At 47.4% G+C, this 21,871-nt stretch overlaps 1 protein-coding gene across 1 annotated transcript; it reads right to left on the reverse strand.

Annotated features, from left to right (window-relative positions):
- Positions 1 to 5,106: 5,106 nt before the first annotated feature.
- Positions 5,107 to 20,817, reverse strand: MEDAG (mesenteric estrogen dependent adipogenesis). Its single transcript, XM_052650141.1, has 5 exons — positions 20,424 to 20,817; positions 10,512 to 10,621; positions 9,500 to 9,612; positions 8,770 to 9,055; positions 5,107 to 6,343 (listed from the first exon to the last, which is right to left on the reverse strand). The coding sequence occupies exons 1-5, from the start codon at positions 20,699 to 20,701 to the stop codon at positions 6,219 to 6,221; spliced, it is 912 nt and encodes a 303-aa protein (XP_052506101.1). The 5' UTR covers positions 20,702 to 20,817; the 3' UTR covers positions 5,107 to 6,218.
- Positions 20,818 to 21,871: the final 1,054 nt, after the last annotated feature.

Here is a 21,871-nt window from a genome sequence, read left to right on the forward strand (position 1 = left end):
TTCATTTTTAGCCTAAAAATGAAGTGCTAAACAAGAATTTTCTGAGAGTAGAGTCCCATCTATGTAATGAAATGAATATAACACATTTAGACTCTGAAATTTGTTGCAGTGAATGGCGGGACACACAGACTTCTGTCGATGTTATTAGAAGGAATGCATCTAAATTAAGATTTAGTAGTGAAGTCTAAATTAAGCAAGTAACACCCAATAACAGATTACTGTCTGGAAATAGTAGAGCTCCCTAGCATAGTATAATTTAAAAGAGGTATATTTTAAAAATAGAGCAGTGAGTATATAGAATTTTAAAAGTGAATTTTTGTTAATATCTTATGTTTGTCTTCTCCGGGCAGGCTGTGAAACGGGCAAGAGGTGGGGTGGGGTGGGTACACACTGAATTGAGAGCCAGAAGATCTGTCAGTTTTTACCTGGGGGCCTTGGGCATAAAGCAGATACAGTTCCAAGTCTCAGCTTCCCTATCTGTAAAGTGAGTATACGAGTACCCACCTCGCTGGACTGTAATAATTCTAACGATACTTTATAAATCATAAAGCCATACACACCTATGGTATTGCTGTTTTGTCTTATTGCTCTTCTGATCTTCATTCCTTTTTGTAGTCTTTCATTTCTGCTTCAAAATGGATGGTTCTTACAGGTCCATTTCATTGTGAGCAGTACAGTGCTCTTCTTGCCTTTGAATTTGGGTTCCTTGAGGCAACTAGAGACTTCCCTGGTGGCTCAGATGGTAAAGCGTCTGCCAACAATGCGGGAGACCCTGGTTCAAACCCTGGGTTGGGAAGATCTCCTGGAGAAGGAAATAGTAACCCATTCCAGTATTCTTGCCTGGAAAATCCCGTGGACAGAGGAGCCTGGTAGGCTACAGTCCATGGGGTCACAAAGAGTCAGACACGACTGAGTGCCTTCACTTTCACTTTCACTTGAGGCAACTCTGTTCAAGGATTAAGTAGAAATGTTTCCCTTTCTTCTTTCCCTTAACAGATACTAAACACCGGAAGTGAGCCGTATAATGTGTGTTAGAGGCATTAAGGGTTATTACTGGAGCTTTGGGGTAGGTGTGTGGATGGGAGGCAGTGAAAGCAACCTAAAAGGAATTGACTGAGCTGAGCTCGCTTGGAGAGTAAGATCAAACCAGTCCATCCTAAAGGAAATCAGCCCTGAATATTCACTGGAAGGACTGATGCTGAGGCTGAAGCTCCAATACTTTGGCCACCTGATGCAAAGAGCTGACTCACTGGAAAAGACCCTGGTGCTAGGAAAGATTGAAGGCAGGAGGAGAAGGGGTGACAGAGGTTGAGATGGTTGGATGGCATCACTGATTCAATGGACATGAGTCTGAGCAAGCTCCAGGAGACGGTGAAAGACAGGGAAGCCTGGTGTGCTGCAGTCCATGGTGTTGCAAAAAGTCAGACACGATTGAGTGACTGAACAAGCTTCCAAGGGCACTCAGAAGGCAACCAGGTGAAGAGGGAGTGGCACCCAAAGGCTCAGTGAGGTCCCAGAAGCAGGGAACGGCCTGTGTCCTTCAAAACCTCTGAGAATTTGGTGTTGCCATTCTATGAAAGAGGAGGCGGAGAGCCTAGCAGAAGGCCCAGCAGCCACTCTGGGAAACGGGCTCCACCTGAATGGGAGGAGAATGCACTGAAGTGGATTAGGCAACAGTGTGAAGGGTCAGGTCGGCAGTTTAAGTAAATCCTCTTTTCCAGGAGTAAGAGAGGCAAGGTTCCATATCCCCTGCCAAAGTGAGTCAATCACACAGAAACTAAGACATCAAGTCTTCCAATACGCCTTTGAAAGAGTTTTGAATTGATCAAAACCAAATGGGGGCTTCCCAGGTGGTGCTAGTGGTAAAGAACCCACCTGCCAATTCGGGAGACATAGAGAGACAGGTTCATTCCCTGGGTCGGGAAGATCGCCTGGAGAAGGAAATGGCAACCCACTCGAGTATTCCCTAGAGAATCCCACGGACGGAGGATTCTCCCCGGCTGCAGTCCATGGGGTCACAAAGAGTAAGACGCCACTGAAGTGACTTGGCACACACACAAAACCAGTTGAGAGTAGCTGCATCGAATGGGTTAAATGTTAATTGGTTCCCAATTTAAATAATTACAATCAATTTCTGTCTGCCATGCACATGGACAGCAGCAGCATAAGATGAAGAAGTAAGGACAGGGTGGGTGGTGGAGGGAGGAGACAGCAAGGAAAGAACACTTGGATTTTGCCCGTGTAAGAGAAGAGAGTCTAGTGGGGGAAGAGGGAACAGGTCAGGTAGAGGGTTATTACCTGAAAGGAGAGAAGAGTAACCGAGTTCATAGGCTAAGGAGCCGCGAGAGAGAACTTGACCCTCCAGGGAGGGTGGATGGGGCCCCAGTCTGGAGGAAGTAGATGTGCCAGGAAGTGGTCCCCAAACAGAGCATGTCTGCCACCACCTGGGCATCTGGTAAGGACACAGGTTCTGAGTCAGCAAGTCAGGGCAGAGGGTGGGGAGAGGGTAGGATTCTCCTTTTCTAACAAGACCCACAGGTGATTCACAACATTTGAGATGGATAGATCTAGAGCCTTGTCCCCGGGACCAGCAGCCTTGGCATCACCTGGGAGCTTGTTAGGAACACAGACGCTCAGGCTCCATCCAGACCTCCTGGATCAGGATCTGCAGGATTCCTCAAGAGATTCCAGGGCACATTCCAGCCTGAGGAGCTCTGCGTCGGTTGACATGAGATTCGAGTTTGGAGAGGGAGTGGGAAAGACTTGGTGGGAGCCTCGGCTGGTGGCTGCTTCCAAAAGCCCAGAAGAGGTCACAGATATTCTTCAGCGATGCCAAGTGCCTTGGGTACCAATATGTTGAGTGGGGTTTTTCTGACTTGCTTGTTATAGTTGGACAAAAGACTTCCTGTTACTACGTGGTATGCAGTGCTTTTATTTTTATTCAAGTCTCTTCATGTAAAAAAAAAAAAAATACTGCCATTTCTTTTTAGCTGATTGATTACCTTGTAAAACATTTCCTCAATCTCTGTGATGGACTCTGTGTTATTAAGGGTTCTCTAGAGAAACAGAACCAATAGTATGTGTGTGTACAGAGAGAGAGACTTAGTTTAAGGAATTGGCTCCCACACTTATGGGGCCTGGCAATTCCTAAATCTGCAAAGAAGGCCAGCAGGCCAGAGGCCCAGGATGGCCTGGGGGAGAACAAGGTCCAGGTCTTCCTGAGGTCACCTGGTTCCTGTCTGCCACCAAGAGGGGTTGTGGTTAAGCAATCCAAGAATGACTGCTGTCTTTCCACTTGAAAAATCCAGAAAAGAAAATCCCATATTAGTCCCTACTGGGACAGTCCAGTTTAACAGGGTAAATTCTAAGCTCTGCTTCTAACTTGCCACTCACCAAACTCACAATTTATTCAAATAAAGCCATAACAGCAAGTTCAGACCTTTAATTCTATCAAAACCTTGTCAATTGTACATACATGTCACCTCCCTCCCGGGCCATCTCTGTTGTCTCTGATTCCTGAGTTTTTGTCTTCTCTGAACTCTTAAGAGTAATTATTCATGCCTTACACTGTTGGTTCTCTCAAGTTTATTCAAACCATGAGTATCAAGTGTGAACATTCATTTAAAATCTGTTGGACCAGCATTTATCCTTCCAAATGAATGTTCTCTTCTTCAAAGTAATCATTTATTATAATGACACTGCTATTGCTTAAAGCATCTTTGAAATGCGTTAGAAACTCCATTCAGAAATTGATGCACATTCTTTTGAATTTCTTAAATATGGGTATAACTTTGCTCTTTGAAGATAGAGTACTTGAAACAGAAGACGTTTGAGCTGATAATTAAGGTAGGCAATCGAGTTAGGCAGTGTTATCCTTTGGCCAAAATTCAAACTCTAACCATGAGGTAATAAGAGAAAAATTCCCTCCTGTAGATAATGTCTGGATTTGCATTCTTTTGGAACAAATTAATAGCTTCCAAGGTGACTCTTTCACTGAGAGCTTCTGTAATCTGTCACTTGGATAAATCAATCATTACGTGTTTATTTTAAAACTAAAATTTACACTTACTGTCATTAATTTTATCACCAAAACTGGATCATAAGCATTTTAGATGCTTTCATTTTTGAATCTGTCCCTGAGCACTGGTACTATTGTTCTTATTAGCTGAGCACCTGTCTGTTACAAGACTGGACGCTCCTTGAAAGAAAGGGCCACGTTTTAGGCACCATTACTCACCAGCCCTCGGCTTCCCTGGTGGCTCAGGTGGTAAAGAATCCACCTATAATGCAGGAGACCTGGGTTCAATTCCTAGGACAGGAAGATCCCCTCGAGGAGGGCATGGCAACCCCCTGCAGTATTCTTGCCAGGAGAATTCCATGGACAGAGGAGCCTGGCAGGCTAAGTCCATGGGGTTTCAAAGAATCAGAAATGACTGACCAACTAAGCATACACACATATTTCCTTAGAGGCAGTGGATAAAACTTCGCTAAGTGAATATCGAATGAGTGAATGCATTTGGTTCCAAGTCAACTGATAACAAATTTTAATGATAAAAGAAAACTTTTAGATCTTTAGTCCATTCCTGGAGTGATGACTGATGGCTTTTCAAAAAATGGACTTGGTCAATTTTTGTGAATAGAGTTTCTATTCCTTTTGGGAAGCATATACTATTGGATATCTACCTAAGGTTTGTTTGCTCTGGTATAAAACTTATTTGATTGTTAATACTCTTCATTTTGCACTGAATTTGAATAATAAACATTTATCATTTTCTGTTATTAAGGAAGACTCCCCTTTTCTGAAACATCACTTTTTTTCCTCCAAATACTTCATAGACTTGTTATTCAAAAAAGGCTCTTCTGTTTAAGAATTTTTCTTTATTTATTTTTGGGTGTGCCCTGCAGCATGTGTGATCCTTGTTCCCTGACCAGAGATCAAACCTGCGCTCCCTGCATTGGAAGCACAGTCTTAACCACTGGACCACTGGGCAAGTCCCCCAAAAGGCTCTTCCTGAGAAAGTAGCTATAAAACCACAGTTCTTACTGTAAGTTCGTAAATTAGAAGGCCAACATACCACCTGCATAGCATGATGGAATGGTCACACATATTGGTCACAAATTTAATAAATTCTATATTAAATGCTAAGGAGAAATTTAATTACACAAATATGGGACATACCATTTCAAATACAAATGAAAGGACAATCGGTGATGCTATCAAAATGTATCATACAGGAACATTCTTTAAAAGGATAAGAAAATTATACTCGGGACCCATAAATCTTTCTCATTAGAAGCCTATGTAGCGATTCATTCATGCAGGTTTTTTTATGTAGATAGGATGATTTTTTTTTTCCTTTTGAAGAACTCCACTGTAGCTATGAGATGAAAAATGTATTAATGTGACTACAATGTATTATGGTAATGTATAGCTTTCTTCTGTTTTGCTTTTAGTGTTAGGATTGCTAAAAGCTTATAAAATACCCAACTGACATTATGTGCTTTTAATAGAGAGGACACGGCCGCATACATTATCCTTCTCCCGTCATGTGTGGCGTTGCATCACTTGGCCTCTCTCTACACAGGCCGCTTTGTTAAGAGGGAGACCACAGGGGTTCAGGTTTCAGGCAGTGGGGGCAGGCTTGCAATCCTACCAGCCTGGCCAGTCCTCCGTCAAGCCTCAGCTCCGATGTTTGTCCTAAGGTTTCATCCTACCAGCAGGATGAGAAACAGACTTGACTTCTGGAGAAAGATGTCCTGGACTTTTTGCTCAGCCACATTTGCAAGACCGTGGCACTGCTAACCTCATACTTGCTGGGTTTAGGTTCAGACAGGGATGTCCCCAAGCAGAGGGCCAAACCTGGAAATAAGAAGCGTCTTGGGGCAAAACCTGGGTAAGATGGCTCCGCCTGGGAAGCCCCAGGATGCCAGGGTATGAGGTGCCAGGGTATGCCAGGGTATGATGCGTGCTGCTTCCCTCTGGCTCTTTGCAGAAGCATTCAAAGGAGAGGAACCTTCCAGCCGTGGGGCCAAAGCCTCCCATCCTGAAGTCAGCTGCATCGGGCTGCCAAGGCATCACCCTCAGAAATGCAAGGAAGGGGCCTCTGTCGGAGGAGAGGGTCTGGAAGTACCCGCCTCCCCACTCTCTCACTTCCCCTTAGCCCTAGATGCTGGCACAGGCCTGGGGTGTAGGAGGAACTGCGGAACATCCAGCCCAATCAGGTAAATGGGTTTGGTGTTTCCTCAGATTCCAGAACGCATGGAAATGGCAATTCTGCCACAAGAGGCTCCATCAGAGATGATCTGGGTGACAGATTGCAGTTAAAAACTTCATCTATTGAACCTGAAAAAGAAGTTAAAAGGGCCTGCATTATTACCATCTCTGGAAAACCAAAACCAAAACCCAACAGTACTTAAAACCCACACAACATCCAACGTAACCATTTCAATGAGAACAGAGAATCCTGGCTTCCCCAGAAAAACTCAAAAGACAGAACATGCTGCTTGCTGTTCACCAAGAGGACGTGGATGGCTACTTGCCTCTCCATGGACTGGGCATGCAGGTATCGTTTCTCATTTGATGACAGAAGGCCCACAGGTGGGGACCAGATGCCAAGAACAAAGGTCAGTTTCTGAGAAGGAGACTAACTGATCACCAGGGCAGAGCCAGTGGAGACGCCTGCCTGGCCACTGATATGTCGTGGCTAGACCACCTCAGGTGCATAATTATGGCTCAGATGAGCCTTGAGAAATCCTCCCTCCCCAGCTCTGGAGTGGAAGGGGGCCCCAGGGCTGGCTCAGAGTAAACTTGCAAGGAAGCACTGCCCAACTTCACACGCCCCTCGGTGTCCCCGGGATAACCAGTGGATGCCCAGGCAGCCTGTAGGACAGAGAGTGAGCAATGGTGAAACAGAGAAAGCCTGCCCAGGCTGCCCTGGTCGGGGGGGAGGCTGGAGGGCGTCCAAGGGAGGACCGGGCATCTGGTGTGGGCACAACCAGGCAAGGTAATCTTCCCCCAAATGGATGAACATATAAACCTCCCCCTCTTCCCACCACCACACAGGGCTGCAGTGGAACAGAACATAAAGGCATCTTTTTCAGGAACACCCAGACAGAGAACATAAAGCGACACGGAGGGAGAGAGGAGGAGGAGACACACAGAGACAGAGGGAAGCTGCCTCCAGGACAAGAAATAACCAGGAGTAAGCTTCCCTGGTGGCTCAAGTGGTAAATAATCCGCCTGCAATGCAGGAGACCTGGGTTTGATCCCTGGGTCAGGAAGATCCTGGAGAAGGGAATGGCAACCCACTCCAGTATTCTTGCCTGGAGAAGTCCATGGACAGAGGAGCCTGGCAGGCTATAGTCTTTGGGGTTGCAAAGAGTCAGAAATGACTAAACAATTACTACACACTTCAAGCATTTTTGCTAGAAACACTGGAAGAAAGCAACTGTCATTAAAAACAATTCGTAAAGCATCTGTATTAAAAAAAAATTATTTTTAAACTGCAGGTTCATAGAGACTGGTGGATTTTTTGTCTTGTTTGAGTGTTTTTCTTTGTTGGCAATTAGCTGCAAGAGTCCTGGTTCAAGGAAGTTGCCTTTCAGCACAGACTAGCCTGGGACAGAGGGCAGGCTCTGCAGAAGACAAATCCAGACAAGACTTGACTGGTGTCACTGCCTTAGCCACACCACCTGAAAAGTCTTGCCAAATCCTGGGGAGGAGCTACTGGACAGAAAATCCAGAATGCACCAGATATGACCTGCAGTTTGTTAAGAGAAGAAGTCTCAAGGGTTATTCTTTAGTGGTCTTAGAAATCCTGGAGAACCTTCCAAATATATTTTTTATAATTTTATTGATCTTATTTATTTTCTGGCTGTGCTAAGTCTCTGTTGCTGCAGTGGGCTTTTCTCTAGTTGTGGTGAGTGCAGGCGACTCTCTAGGTATGATGGGAGGGCTTCTCATTGTAGTGGTTTCTCCCGTTGCAGAACACAGGCTCAGTAATTGTGGCGCAAGGGCTTCATTGCTCTGAGGCATGTGGGATCTTCCCAGACCAGGAATGGAGCCCGTGCCTCCTGCACTGGGAGGCAGATTCTTTACCGCTGAGCTACCAGGGAAGCCCTCAAACATTTTTAAAGATGGATGTCTCGACCATGTGTCCTCCTCCCCTAACTAACACATTTCCCTAACATTCTACTGCCCTGAATATGCACATCAGGAAAGCATCATTCTTCTTTAGTTAAATTATTGTTAGAAATACTTCAGAGCATTAACATGTATTTATGTTAACAATATATTTAAAAATTATTTTCTGAGTGTCCTGCACAGTGAAACCACTGAGAGAAAACCTTAAGGAGCCTAAAAGGAAAAGTCACTATATTCTTTTTTAAAAAAATTTATTGGAGTGCAGTTGATTTACAGTGTTGTGTTTACTATATTTCCTTTTGGTAGTAAATGTTTCTCACTTCTTACGTTCTGAAAAATGTGATATTATATTTCCCCTTTATCAAGAGGCCTTTCCTTTTCCATTAATTGATTCTTTTCTCCCGTGATATTATTCTACCCTTTAACTGTCGTTCTGGGGGTACTTGAGAACTTTTTTTAAAGGTCAGATTTATTTTTTCATTTTTAAAAATTTTCTGGCCCCTCCACGTGGCATGTGGGATCTTAGTCCCCTGATCAGGGACTGAACCTCTCTCCCTGCCGTGGAAGTGCAGAATCTTAACCTCTGGAGCACCGGAGAAGCCCCTACTTGAGAATTTTTAACATACCTCTAGAAGTTACGCTGAATTTTCGATCAGAAAAACTGCTCCTTCGGATTAAAGGTTCACTCATTTTTTCCAGAAATAATTTAATGGTCTCCTTCTTTTCTGGGCTTGTACTTGACAAATTTAGAACTTTTCCATTCACTTTTACAGTGGAATTGCTGAGCCCAAACCAATAGAAGAAATCAAACAATGCATCGGCTTTGAATTCATACGCAAAGCTCAAATCTTCTCCGTTAACAACCTTGTTTCCTGGAGGGAAAAAATTCTTTACTGCCTCTTGAAAATCAAACTGAAAGAGAAAGAAGCATTTAATTAATTACATGAATATAACTATAACATTATATTATAGACATACATTACCATACAATTATATTATAGAATTAACAGCTGTCCAAATGTCCAAAATATCACACCCTTTATTTCTCTTTCTGACATAATTTTAAATAGGTGCCTTTATTTAAAAACAAACAAACAAACAAATCTTTGCCTTTGCGTCAAGTTCCATCAAGTTCAAGGCCTTGATCTGCTTGGTCAAACTGATATTTATTCTTACCCCACTTCTCAGAAGTTGCTAGAAACTAAGTCCACTTTACTGGTAGTGATAACGCAGCAGTAGAAAATGTCAGTCTGGATTCAGTTAAGTGAGAGTTAAGCTTTAGGGACTCCACCCTGGCTTGCAATGTCCAGACCCCCTTCTGTGTTGGCAGCCCTGGATTAACACAGGCCAACTCACCTGGAGCCGGTAGCTTTCTCCAGTCACTGAGGAAATGGCCATGTCCATCCCCTGCTCTATCTGTCTTCTTATCTTGGGGTGTCTTGTGTTCACAAGAAATGCGTATGTCCTTTCTGGAAATGAGGAAGCAGAAGTCAAAAACAAGGGTGCACTTGTGACCTAGACCTACTTCTTAGAGAACAGTCGGCTTTCCGGTCACCAGCAGGCCAAATGATGTCAAGGGCTCAGATGCACTAACAAGCATTCCTTGTTACACTGTGATCTGTTCCTGGCCCCTCCTGCAGAGAAGGGCACCTTGACTTTGAATTAGGAAGTGAGCAGGGTATCTGAATGGCTCTGAACAAGATGAGCAGAGAGTCGGCTCTATGACTCTGAATGAGGACGGGCGTGTTTGAGAAGTCTCTTTGGAACTGGTAGGCCCATTCTTACTCTCTTGAACTCATTTTTAAGAACATTTTAGAAGTAAGTTTAAGAAATTCTAACGCTATCACAGAACTTATGCTCGTTGACTCTCCACATATCACTTTGAGCAGGAGGAAGACGGGCAAATGGAGATATTTTCATATTGGAATTTGAGTTAATTTAGTTGCTATCAGTTTGATTTCCTGGAAGAAACAATAAAGGGATATCTTTGGAATTTGAAGGCCACAGCATGAAACATGAAAGCATCTGCAAGTCATTCCTCACAGGAGCATCTGATACGGGGTAGACAGTATGGTGTATCGTCATCATCATCATCTCGCCAGTCATTTTTGCAACCCCTTCAGGCTCAGAGATCACTTCCTGCCAAGACAGGAAGTACAAAAGAAAACTCAGAGACAGATGGCTTCTGCTGCAGGGTCATTTACAGGTTTGCTCTGCAGGCCTCCGCTGATGGCCTAACCCATCTAGCTTCCAGCCTTGCACAAGCTGACACCGTCTCTGCTTTCTCCACGTCCAACTTCTGCCTCATCAACAGGCCACAGTCCACAGCCCAGAAAGGCAGAACCAAACCCAAACTTTATATACCTACCTTTCAAGGAGTCCTTTTTGGTCTGTACATGAACAAAAAAGAGCATTGGTTTGCTCAATATAGTTTCCCTGTAGTCTTTATAATCGCAGTAGTTGGTCAGTTCCACATATCTGTGAAAAAAGCAGAGATGATTACAAATGCTATGTAGCCTTCCACTGAAGTCAGGACAGGCATGTACTGGACACGTGCCTGCTATATCCACATATCTTCCAAGGGAAGTCCTCTAAAATGTATTCAGGAGGCAGCCATATCTTATATCAAATAAGCAATTCCCCCTCCCTGGTTGACTAACAGATCAACCTGCCACCCAAAGGTGGCCTGGGCCTGGGGGTGCCTGGCACCAGCGCTCAGCTCTCAGGGGCAGCCTTTACCAGATGATGACCCCTACCATCTGTTTGGGCTGTAAGAGCAGTGTGCGTGCGTGTGTGTGTGTGTGTGTGTGTGCGCGCGCGCGTGTATGTGTGTGCATGCACGCTCAGTTGTCCCAGACTCTCTGTGACCCCATGGATTGTAGCCCACCAGGCTCCTCTGTCCATGGGATTTTCCAGGCAAAAATACTGGAGTGGGTTGCCATGCCCTTCTCCAGGGTAGCCTTCTGATCCAAGGATCAAACCCTCATCTCTTGTGTTGGCAGCTGGATTCTTTACCACTAGCCACCTGGGAAGGCCCTAAGATAGCGCTACCAGAGCACTATGTATCACTGAATTGAGAATGAATTATACTTAATAAGTGGACTTCTCAAGGTCTTCTCCAGTGCAGTCATCCTAACTGATGGATCTGAAATTTTCCTTTCCTTCTCTTCTTCTCTTCCCTTTTCTAATCCTGAGATAAACCCAGGTCCCTTCAGAGATGCAATATTCACATGAACTACTTCACATCTCCCCTGATTGTGAGCTTGTACAGTTTTTAAAAACTAATGTAGGATTTCTCTTCAGGGCCCTATTCAATATAGCCTCCTTGGTCTTAGTTCATTATTTTAACCCAGGAAGATCTTTTTGCTTTTTGACTGTGTCTTCCAGCATGTCAGTTTCCTCTCCCTACTCTGCACATTTTCCAAGCCTCCTTTCTGTGTCTCTACCTGCATTGTTGATTTAAAAGAAGACAGATATAAATTGGCTTCTTTCAAGAAGATGGCTAATTTTCTAGCCAAACCCAAGTTCAGAAGCAGCATGGACACGGGTGGGCTGAGAGGTACACAGTGGGCTGGGGGATGCGTCTGCCCCGGGCCCTCTTCAAGACAGAGAGGCATCCCCACTGATGGGCATCACTGTGAGGTCTGCATGGGGTGAATGGGGGGCTTTTGCTATAGGGCTGTGTGTTGGCTTCTAGTCCCAGGCAGAAACCGCTCCTGCATTTCTGGCTTGTGGTCCTTCCAGAACCTGACCTGAAAAATCACCACCTTGGGGACCATCTGCAGCTGGGGGGCTCTGGCCACACAGTCTGCAGCCTCCTTCCCCATCAAGCTGGTTAGAGGGGCCAGAGCTGGAGACCCAGACCGAAGCCTGGGCCAAGAGCAGTGGGAGAATTTAGCTACCCCCGAGTCAGGAAAACACCGCTTCCGCTCGTCTGCCTCTCGCTCCGTCTCTTCCGGGTGAGATAACACAGATGCAGACTGGGATCTGCATGGCTCTCCCTCCGTGCCTCCCCCACCCCACCCTTCCTGGGCAGAACAGGGTGGAGAGAGCATGGGGTGAGCAGGCCCCTGAACGGCAGTGTCACCGTTCTCTTTGTCCCAGCTGACCAACTGCCAAAAGGTCCTGGAGAAAGGAAGCAAAGGAGAAGGAAGGAGGAAGGGAATGACCCTTTGCTGGGTTCCTTCTCTCTCATTCATTCATTCGCTAGGCCTGGGTGCTGACCTGTGCCTTACGCAGCTGAGGCGCTCAGGGCCCAGAAAGCGGGGGTGGGGTCGCAGGGCAACAGTACAGGGGTCCCCCTGTGCTCTCCATCCCCTCTGCCATCCATCTATTCCATCTATTTCCCTCAAGGTGATTCCTCTGCTCTCAATAGCCATGGTCTTACGGTCACTCTCTAGGGCATGCGTGCAAGTGTGCCTGCTTTGAGAGGGTAATACATTCAGAAAGCCTGCAGTCTTGACTACCCAAATGACAGTGCACTGTTTGCCTCTGGCTAAAATCGATTGACCTCTCATTGGAGGTATTGTTTGGCAGGGAAAAGATAAAAATCTCAACTTGGAAACATTCACTGGTTGGGAAAAGAATTGGTTTCCCCCAGAATTCCCCGGAAGAGGCTTTTTCTGAATGCCACTAGCCCTGATCAAAGAGGAGGGACTTGGAGGAGGGAGGGGAAGTGGGAGGTCTTCTGGAGAGTCACATGTTGAGTTAAATGCATAACTTATCATGAGTCACTTCTTCTGGAGCCTGAATTTAATAAGATATCCTGAATAATAAGACGACTCTCAACATCATTTAATCTTCCTTTGATGATTTAGAGGCACTTTTAGGATCTTACCCGGGCTGTCAACAACATCACAGAGCAGTGCCAGTTATCGCTGTACCACAGATGTGAGAAAATGCTGCTCACGCGAGAGCTCTGATAACAGAATTTACAGACGAGATTGTGGCAAGATCCCCTGCTTAACGCTCTATTGAAACCAGGTTGCAAAGAAGAAATATCCCCTTACGTTCATCCATTCCCAGCCTCCCAGATATGGTCCAATTGTTAAACACCTCAGAATCACAGTGGAATAAATAAATGGGAACATCCCTTTTGAATTCAGACAGATGCACAGACACTGCCCTTCAGAGGCCTGCTGGTATGAAATCTGGATATGCAAGTCACTAAGATACAAAAAAGACAGAGGACCTAATTGTTAAATCTCACAGGTCTTCAAGTACCCGACATTCAACTAACAGTTTTAAGATGAGCCTGAGTAGACTCCCTTAGTCTGATGAGACTAGCCATCTCATCTTTCATTTTGCGTATTTCTGAACTGCTAATGCAGATACTGCTCCTGTGTCCTGGATATTTATTATATTTGCTAAAGTTATCCCTGGGGAAGAGAAGCGCACATTTGGAGAGAGCTGCTTTAAACTCTCATTTCTTCAGTGCTTTCATCCTGGCCCCAGGATGCTCCTAGGGCGGAACTTTCTATACCTGGCTTTCATCCAGGGATTGAAAGGCAGAACACTGTGATAGCAAAGCATGGTGGTGGTGGTGGGTAGTCGCTCAGTCGTGTCTGACTCTTGCGACCCTGTGGACTGTAGCCCGCCAGGTTCCTCTGTCCATGGGGTTCTCCAGGCAAGAACACTGGAGTGGGTTGCCATTTCCTTCTCCAGGGGATCCTCCCAACCCAAGGGCTGAACCCAGGTTTCCTGCATTGCAGGCAGATTCTTTACCAACTGAGCTATGAGGGAAGCCACAGTGGAAAGCGTAGTGATTCAAAATAAGATTTAAATTGTATCCTGATTGACTGGCTATGTGAACTCTGTCCCAGAGCCACAGCTCATCATGACCTTGAGTGTGTTACTTAACCCATCTGACCCGGTCCCTCATCTATAAGAGGGATATAACAGAATCACTTTCCATTTGATGACGTAATGAAGTGCCAGTAACATAGACATACAGACATGGGCTCATAGTAGATGCTCAACAAACATTATTAGTGTCTTTAACTCTGGCCAACTCCGCTGGCCCTAGGGTGAAACTCTATAAGCTTCTGATGCACAGCCAGGGCTGTGTTCATTCAAGTTACCAGGAAAAGAGGACTATATAAGTATCTGAAAAATAAATAAGAGTTTCTCCTTCCTTGATCCAATTTCTTTCCTAATCTTTTTAGTTTGGAAAGCTAAAGAGAACTGCTTAATGAAGGCAATATCTGAAAGATGGGACCAAGAAAGAACATAGAATTTTTGCTTCTAGCAAATCAGGGGTAGGTAAGATCACCCACCCCAAAGATACCTATTCTTCTCCAGTTTCCTTCAGATTTTACATCATCTTGGAATGATTCAAAAGTCACTCCAAATTTTCCTGGCCCCTGAATATTTAAACTGGCTTCCCTCATGGCTCAGCAGTAAAGAATCTGCCTGCTAATGTAGGAGACTTGGGTTCAATCCCTGGGTCGGGAAGATCCCCTGGAAAAGGAAATGGCAAAGCACTTCAGTGTTCTTGCCTGGTGAACCCCGTGGACAGAGGAGCCTGGTGGTACAGTCCATGGTATCACAAGGATTTGGACACAACTTAGCAACTAAACAACAACTGACAATTTAATACTCAAAGACAAATAGAAATTCAAACACATGGCTCACATCTGTGTGTGTGTGTTCATTTCTAAAATATGTAGGGAGGAATAGAGAAAAAGAGGAATATATTGGATAGTCCTTGTGTAAAAGGCCCAGAAATTGCTAATAGCTTCCACAATTCTTTGCTGTGACTAAGCAAAAGCTTACAAGGACATTCATTCCAGTGTCAACTTGTTAGTTTTATGCAAAACCTCCCCTACACACTCAAAACAGTTCCTTCAGTTCATCATCTCAACCGTCTTCTTCTGCCCGACTCCTGTGAAATAAACAAAAATTTCAGATTCATCACTCTAATGTCTGTGGCTCTAATCATTGATATGCATGTTCAATCATTCATTTCTGCAATAAACAGTGACTAAGCAAATATTAGGACAAACCTAGACAGTGTGTTAAAAAGCAAAGACATCACTTTGACAACAAAGGTCCGTATAGTCCAGGCTATGGTCTTTCCAGTAGTCATGTACAGATGTCAGAGCTGGATAGTAAAGAAGGCAGAGCCCCGAAGAATTGATGCTTCTGAACTGCGGTGTTGGAGAAGACTCTTGAGAGTCCCTTGGACAGCAAGGAGATTAAATCAGTCAGTCTTAAAGGAAATCAACCCTGAATATTCTTTGGAAGGACTGATCCTGAGGCTGACGCTCCAATACTTCGGCCACGTGATGCAAAGAGCTGACTCACTGGAAAAGATCCTGATGCTGGGAAAGATTGACAGCAGAAGGAGAAGAGGGCAACAGAGGATGAGATTGTTGGATGGCATCACCAATTCAATGGAGATGAGTTTGAGCAAACTCCAGGAGATGGTGAGGGACAATGAAGCCTGGCGTGCTGCAGTCCATGGGGTTGAGAAGAGTCGGACACAATCTGGTGACTGAACAACAAAGCACCTACTATGTGCTTGGCACTGGGGACCTAACAAAGAAAACAGTCTTGCTCTCTAGAAGCATACAGAAGCCCTTAGGAGAGGGCTAAGAAAACACCATTTCAGTATGAAAGGATTCACAACTAAGACCTCATTGCTTATAGTCTGATTATTGGTCCTATAGCACTGACATCACAGGGGAGCTTGTAAAACTGCAAAATTCTGGGTCCCTCTCCAGTTGTGTCTGATCTAAAATCTGTGTTTTAACAAGCTCCTCAGTAGACTTGCAAGCTTATTAAAAGTTTGAGAAGCTTTGGTCTAGGACACAGCCCCTGTTACTCAGAGGCTTACAAACCAGTTAATCATTCAAACACACACAGACCAGAGGAATGCACAGTGCTCTCCTTCTTGTGTCCACAGGGCTATGTCCTAGCGATGTAAATAAGAAGAAACAAAGCCAAGAGCCTGGAGTTAGAACCGTTTACTGAGCTGAGTCAGGTATAGCAGAAGGGTTGTTCTGTCAGGCCAAATAGACTGCCAATGGGTGGGCAGAGCAGGAGACGGGAGCCCAGGTCGGGGCAGGGAGTCATGGCTTAGCTAAGCCTTGCGGACTGGGGGTAGCTGCATCCAGGCCTGCAGATGTGTGTTTGTAAGGACTAGAGTGTGGCTGGAAGGACAAAGCCAGGCTCCCAAGGAAGAAAGCAGCAATGGCTTGTGGCTTTTTTCTTGTTTTTAAATTGCACCTGGTCTTAAAAAGTATTGCAGCATGCATCCCCTTAGCTGAGGCACATGGGATCTAGTTCTGTGACCAGGGATCGAACCCAGGCCCCCTGCATTGGGAGCTCAGAGTCTTAGTCACTGGACCACCAGGGAAGTTCTGTGGCTCATGGCTTTTGAATCACCCCATGTGGGTTTGATTCCTGCCTCTGTGGCTTCAGCAAGTATTTTAACCTTGTTGAGATGCATATTCTCACCTATAAAATCTGGCTGACAAGAGGTGCCCCATGAGGAGGCTGAAAGATTAAATAGCATGTAGAAGTATTTGGCATTGGGGCTGCTTGATGAGAACATAAGCTGACATTGATCCCGTGATGAAGATGTGCCACTGACTATCTTGAGGACTTAACACATTTTAATTCTGAACAACTTATAAAGTTGTTATATTAGTCCCAGTTTACAGCTGAGGAGACTGAGTCAGAGAGATGAAGTGACTTTCCCCAGTCACTCAGCTGGTAAGCAGCGGGACTAGGGTATAGACCAAGGCAGCCTGGCCCCGGCGCTCATGCGTGTCCACACTTTGTTCTTGTGGTTCAGTCGCTCAGTCGTGTCTGACTCTTTGTGACACCATGGACTGCAGCACACCAGGCTTCCCTGTCCTTCACTATCTCCTGGAGTTTGTTGAAACTCACATCCCCTGAGTCAGTGATGCCATCCAACCATCTCGTCCTCTGTCACCCCCTTCTCCTCCTGCCTTCAATCTTTCCCAGCATCAGGGTCTTTTCCAATGAGCAGCTCTTTGCATCAGGTGTCCACATTTACCCTGAACTGAATTCCATAAAAATCATAGTTCAACACATGAGAGGTTATTACTTCATCAATACCACTATGTGTCCTGTTTAAGGGGCTGCTATCCCAGGCAGGTCATTAAATCCAAGACTCAGACCTGGGGCCAGGGCACAGGATTGGTTGTGTCAGGAGCCCACTGAGCATCACAGTAAGGGTGGCCAGGCTCCATGTGGAGATGCTTCTGAGAAGTGGGCCCCGGCCGCAGACAGAGCCCAGGCACCTCCCACCCACGGCGGATGGAGCTGACACTCCCCCCAGTGACAATCTAAGTATGATCCAACTCTGACACATCCTCCCTTGTGTCTTTACCCCCATACGTCTCCTCCCTGCCTCCCCTGCACTTACTGCCCCAGGCGGCTCACCTCAAGGGGGTTGAGACCATCACCCAGCTAAGAGATGCTCAGACCTGAGCAGAAGCAGGTCACAGCGCTACTTTCAGTGGCTTCCTTCATACCGCTGGACTTACTTTCTCTCTTAGGCTGATTATATGTGTACTGGCTGATGTAATCCCAGTCATTTATTTGAGGTTCGGGAAATCTATGAGCGCACTGCTGCGTCCCAGAGGAAGCCAGAATTATTCCAGGTTGGAAGCAGCTAGCTGACAGCCTGGGCTGTAGACAACTCTGCAGAGAGGCCCTGGCCCTGCAGTTCACTGGCATCTCACCCGGGGAAATTACTTAATTTGAGTCCTAAACAAACAATGGTGCCAACTTTGCCAGTTTTTGTGAGACAATAGCTGTGAAATACTTTGCACCAATGCTGAGACTCAAGTAAACATTAAAGAAAAATGTATTTGCTTTTTTTCCAAGCAGCCTCTTACATGCTAGAGGACCACAGAAAACAAGGGATTAGGGCTCCTCTTTGTCAAATGTTGGCCATTACATCCCACTAACAGGGTGCATTACAGGAAAAAAAAAAAGGGGAAAGGTGTGTGTATGCGTGTGTGATGGTTAATGGTAATTTACACCTGGTACCCTGAGCAAATTTCATTTGTAACATGGGTGGGAATTCTGAGCTTGATTCTGGGATCTTTAGAAGTGTGCTAGAACTTACTGGGAAAGAGTAAATCATGCAAATTACTCTTCAGTTAAGTTGGCTAGAGATTACCGAAAGAAGGAAGACAGGAAGAAGTGAACGACAGCTCAAGAGCAACTATTTTGAGACAGAAAGCTGCATCTATCTTCACACCAAACACAACTGGGTACATCTGTGCCAGCTTGAGAAGCAGCAACTTCAGACACTGAATTTTGACTGTGCCTCTCACTCCTGATCCACGAGGGCAAAAGCTCTCACTGCCACCCACAACTGTCTTCCCCTTCTTTCTAGAAGGCTCCCTCTGTTCAGACCAGGTTCTCTCCCAGTCCTCTTTCAGGACTGCACACCCACCTGCCACGGTCTGTCCCCCAAGAGGAAGGCAGGTTGTTCCACCTCCCGAATTATTCTCAGGTACACCTTGTCATTCTCAGGTACAAAAGCCCTCGCGCTATTGCTTAGCCCATGAGAACCTTGTATTTGCTGATTCTTCTTTGCACCCTGGTCTCTGTTACCTCGTCATTGTTTATTCTGGACTCCAAACTGCCGGGGGAACCACTGCTGTTTAATTTTCCCTTATGGAGGAGGTGTTCAAAGCAAGAGTTTAACAACCAGACTTCAATACCAGTTCAAGTTTTGCAGCGCTGTTGGCTGAGATCGGGGGAGTAAGGACTGCCTAAGACCTAACCTATAGCTTCAATTAACTCTGGACATTTTTATTTTTCATACTCTGTTCTCAAATACAATGCTTATCTTCTTTTTTAAATCTCTGCAAATCTGATTTCTAGCTCAGTTCCTACCACCCTGCTTATGGCTTGGAATCTTCAATTCGCTCAGAAAGGGAGAGATTTTTGCTGGGGAATCCTGTATCAGGTGCTCAGTGAAAGCCCTCACTATCTTTTGAGGGGAAAAGCAAGGTGTTCCCCAGCAGCTTTGAAGAAGGCATTTTAAATATCTCCTTTGGTTTGCTTGCCCCTCTTGACTTTATTCCACCCATAGGGTGCCCGGGGCTGCTGTCTCTCCCTGGAGCAAAGGCTTTCTAGCTTAATAGCTGTCTGCTCACTCATCTCAGAATCAACCTGTTCCACTGCCTGATACCCAGCTCCAGAGCACAAAAGCAAGCTCCCCACCGTGCAGGTGACTTCTGGAGGCACCGGGTGACCTCTGAAAGTAAGAGACCCCAGCAGAACCCAGGGTGAAACTCCTCCTCCTTTGCCCTCCCAAAGCCTGCCTCAAACGGACTTCAGTCCCGCTGCCTTCAAGTCCCCCTAGGAAGTGCTTCAGGCACTTTTCCACCACACTTAAACATTCAGTGAAAGTGAAGTCGCTCAGTCCTGTCGGACTCTTTGCAACCCCATGGACTGTAGCCCATCAGGCTCCTCTGTCCATGGGATTCTCCAGGCAAGAACACTGGAGTGGGTTGCCATTTCCTTCTCCAGGGGATCTTCCCGACCCAGGGATCAAACCCAGGTCTCCTGCATTGTAGGCAGACGCTTTAACCTCTGAGCCACCAGGGAGTGACCCTCCAACAAGTCGTTGTGGCCCCAGCTCTGTTCCCGGAAGCCACACTCACTGCACTCATCTTCCCAGAACGGAACTGCCCACTCGACAGCCGACTGCCCGCTCGACAGCCCACATGGTCCCTGGGTTGGACTTCACGGGCTTTGGTTCCTTCTCAGACCCGGTTTATTAATATTTTTTTGAAAAGGCAGTGAGGCTAAAGATGGGAAACTGTAAGCTGCTTGCTCTCACCGGGACTCCTCTCTGGATCCAGCTGATAGCGCAGAAGAGAACAACCTCTCCCCGCCCCTCCCCCCCCCCAGGCTAAAGCGAGGGTGTGAGTCTCTGCTTAGCAAGGGTGTGCCCCCAGTTTGATCTCATTTGACCGGGTTAAGGAGCCAGAAAGGAAGAATCATCCCCCAGTTCCGCGCTCCCCTCCCTGCCCACCCCTTACCACCCTCATGGGCGGCTTGGACAGCTGTGAAATGGTGCAAAGGGCAGAAAAAGCCAGGGCAGGGGGAGCTCCGCTCCTCTGGGTGATGTTAGCAATGAGAAAAATCTAGAAGTGTGATGGGGGTTAGGGGGTCCAGGCTGGATCTCTGGAAGTGAAGCATGGGGATGCGGATGGGGGTGGGCAGCGTGGAAGCCTCGGCGGGAACCAGGAGGCCGGCCGCGGTGCGCGGCGAGGCCACCCACCTCCTCATGTAGCTGCTCAGGCGGTAGAGCTGCCCGTCGAGGCGCACGAAACCGTCTCCGAAGACGTTGAAGCCCCCGCGCGCGGCGGCGGGCTCCGCGGGCGCGGGCACCACGAGCTGGTCGCCGCGCAGCTGGAAAGCTCCGGGCTGCAGCCGCAGCAGCTGGCCCAGGGGCAGCAGGGCCAGCTCGCAGTCGCACGTCCACAGGCTGCGGAGCTCCCCCGACGAGATGGACGTCAGGCTCGGCCTGGCCGCGGGCGCGCTCGCCAGCCCCGCCATGGCCGGGCTCGTGCTCTCGCTGTAGATGGGCCCCGGGGAGGCGCCGGCGCCCCGACTCGGTCCGCCCGGGACCCCGGGACGCCGCTCAGGTCCCCGCCGGCGAGGAGCGCAGAGCTGCGGCCACCGCGCCGAGAAAACGGCCCCGGCCCCGCGCGGCCCTTTTATCCCGCGCCGCGCCCCTCCCGGCCCTCGGGCACGACCCCAGACGCTCCGGGCGGGCGCGTCACGGCATCTCAGGACTTGGCACGCTCCCGCTCGGACGCGCCCGCTCGCGGCCAAGGGTTTACTCATTGCCCTGGGGTCCGCCGCTCCACGCCTGGGGCTTGGCCCGCCCCTGCCTGGACACTGTGGCGGCGAGGGGCGGTGTGTGTGGGGGGGGGGCGGACACACACTGCCAGGGGACACTGCCGCGGGGACAGTGCCAGGAGGGAGGGAAGCGTCCACCGAGGGTGCCGGGTCAGGCCCGAGGTGGAAGCCAGGGCTCGCAGCTCGCCCAAGGGACCACACCTCCGCGCACGGGTTGGAGTGAGGCATGCATCCCTCTCCCGGCTCCCCACCTGGGGCCCTGGGTCCTGGGGCAGTTTCGGATCTCCGTTCTCTACTCCCATGCACCGCCTCCAAGCAGGAGTCAGATGCCAACCACCGCCTCCTATCCTTGCTTTCTGTTTTTTCCCTTCTAAATTATTCCATGAATCTCCCCTGCTCAGCCTATCCTTCACCTGGATTCCCTTCCATGTGGAAATCCCACTGGTCATCGTGTCACTTTCCCACAATGGCTTCGTGAATCCCCCGTGGGTTCCATCATTTTGTTCTGCTTGCTTCTCTGGCACGGCAGACCACGGGGAGCAGTGTATCCAGAGCAAGGGTGGGGAGGGGGAACCGAAGGGACCCAGAGGTCCTCTCCTCCCCTGCCTCCCCAGAGGCTGAGCCCCTCGAATCCTGGAACAGCTCTGGGTGTTCAGTCTGGACATATTTGAGAGTTAGGTGTGGCTCGTTTTGTGCAAGGCATGAAAGGAGGGCTTTCCCATTCAGTTTAATTGTACAACTATTTCCAAAACATCTACTAGGGGACAGGCAGAAAGCTAAATTCTGAGAAAAGTAGAATGAATAAACATAAGCCCTGCCCTTGCCTCGCGTGTGCCTGTCCTTCAGTCGAATACGACTCTGCAA

The sequence above is a fragment of the Budorcas taxicolor genome, chromosome 12, assembly GCF_023091745.1.
Source record: "Budorcas taxicolor isolate Tak-1 chromosome 12, Takin1.1, whole genome shotgun sequence".
Lineage (NCBI taxonomy): Eukaryota > Metazoa > Chordata > Mammalia > Artiodactyla > Bovidae > Budorcas > Budorcas taxicolor.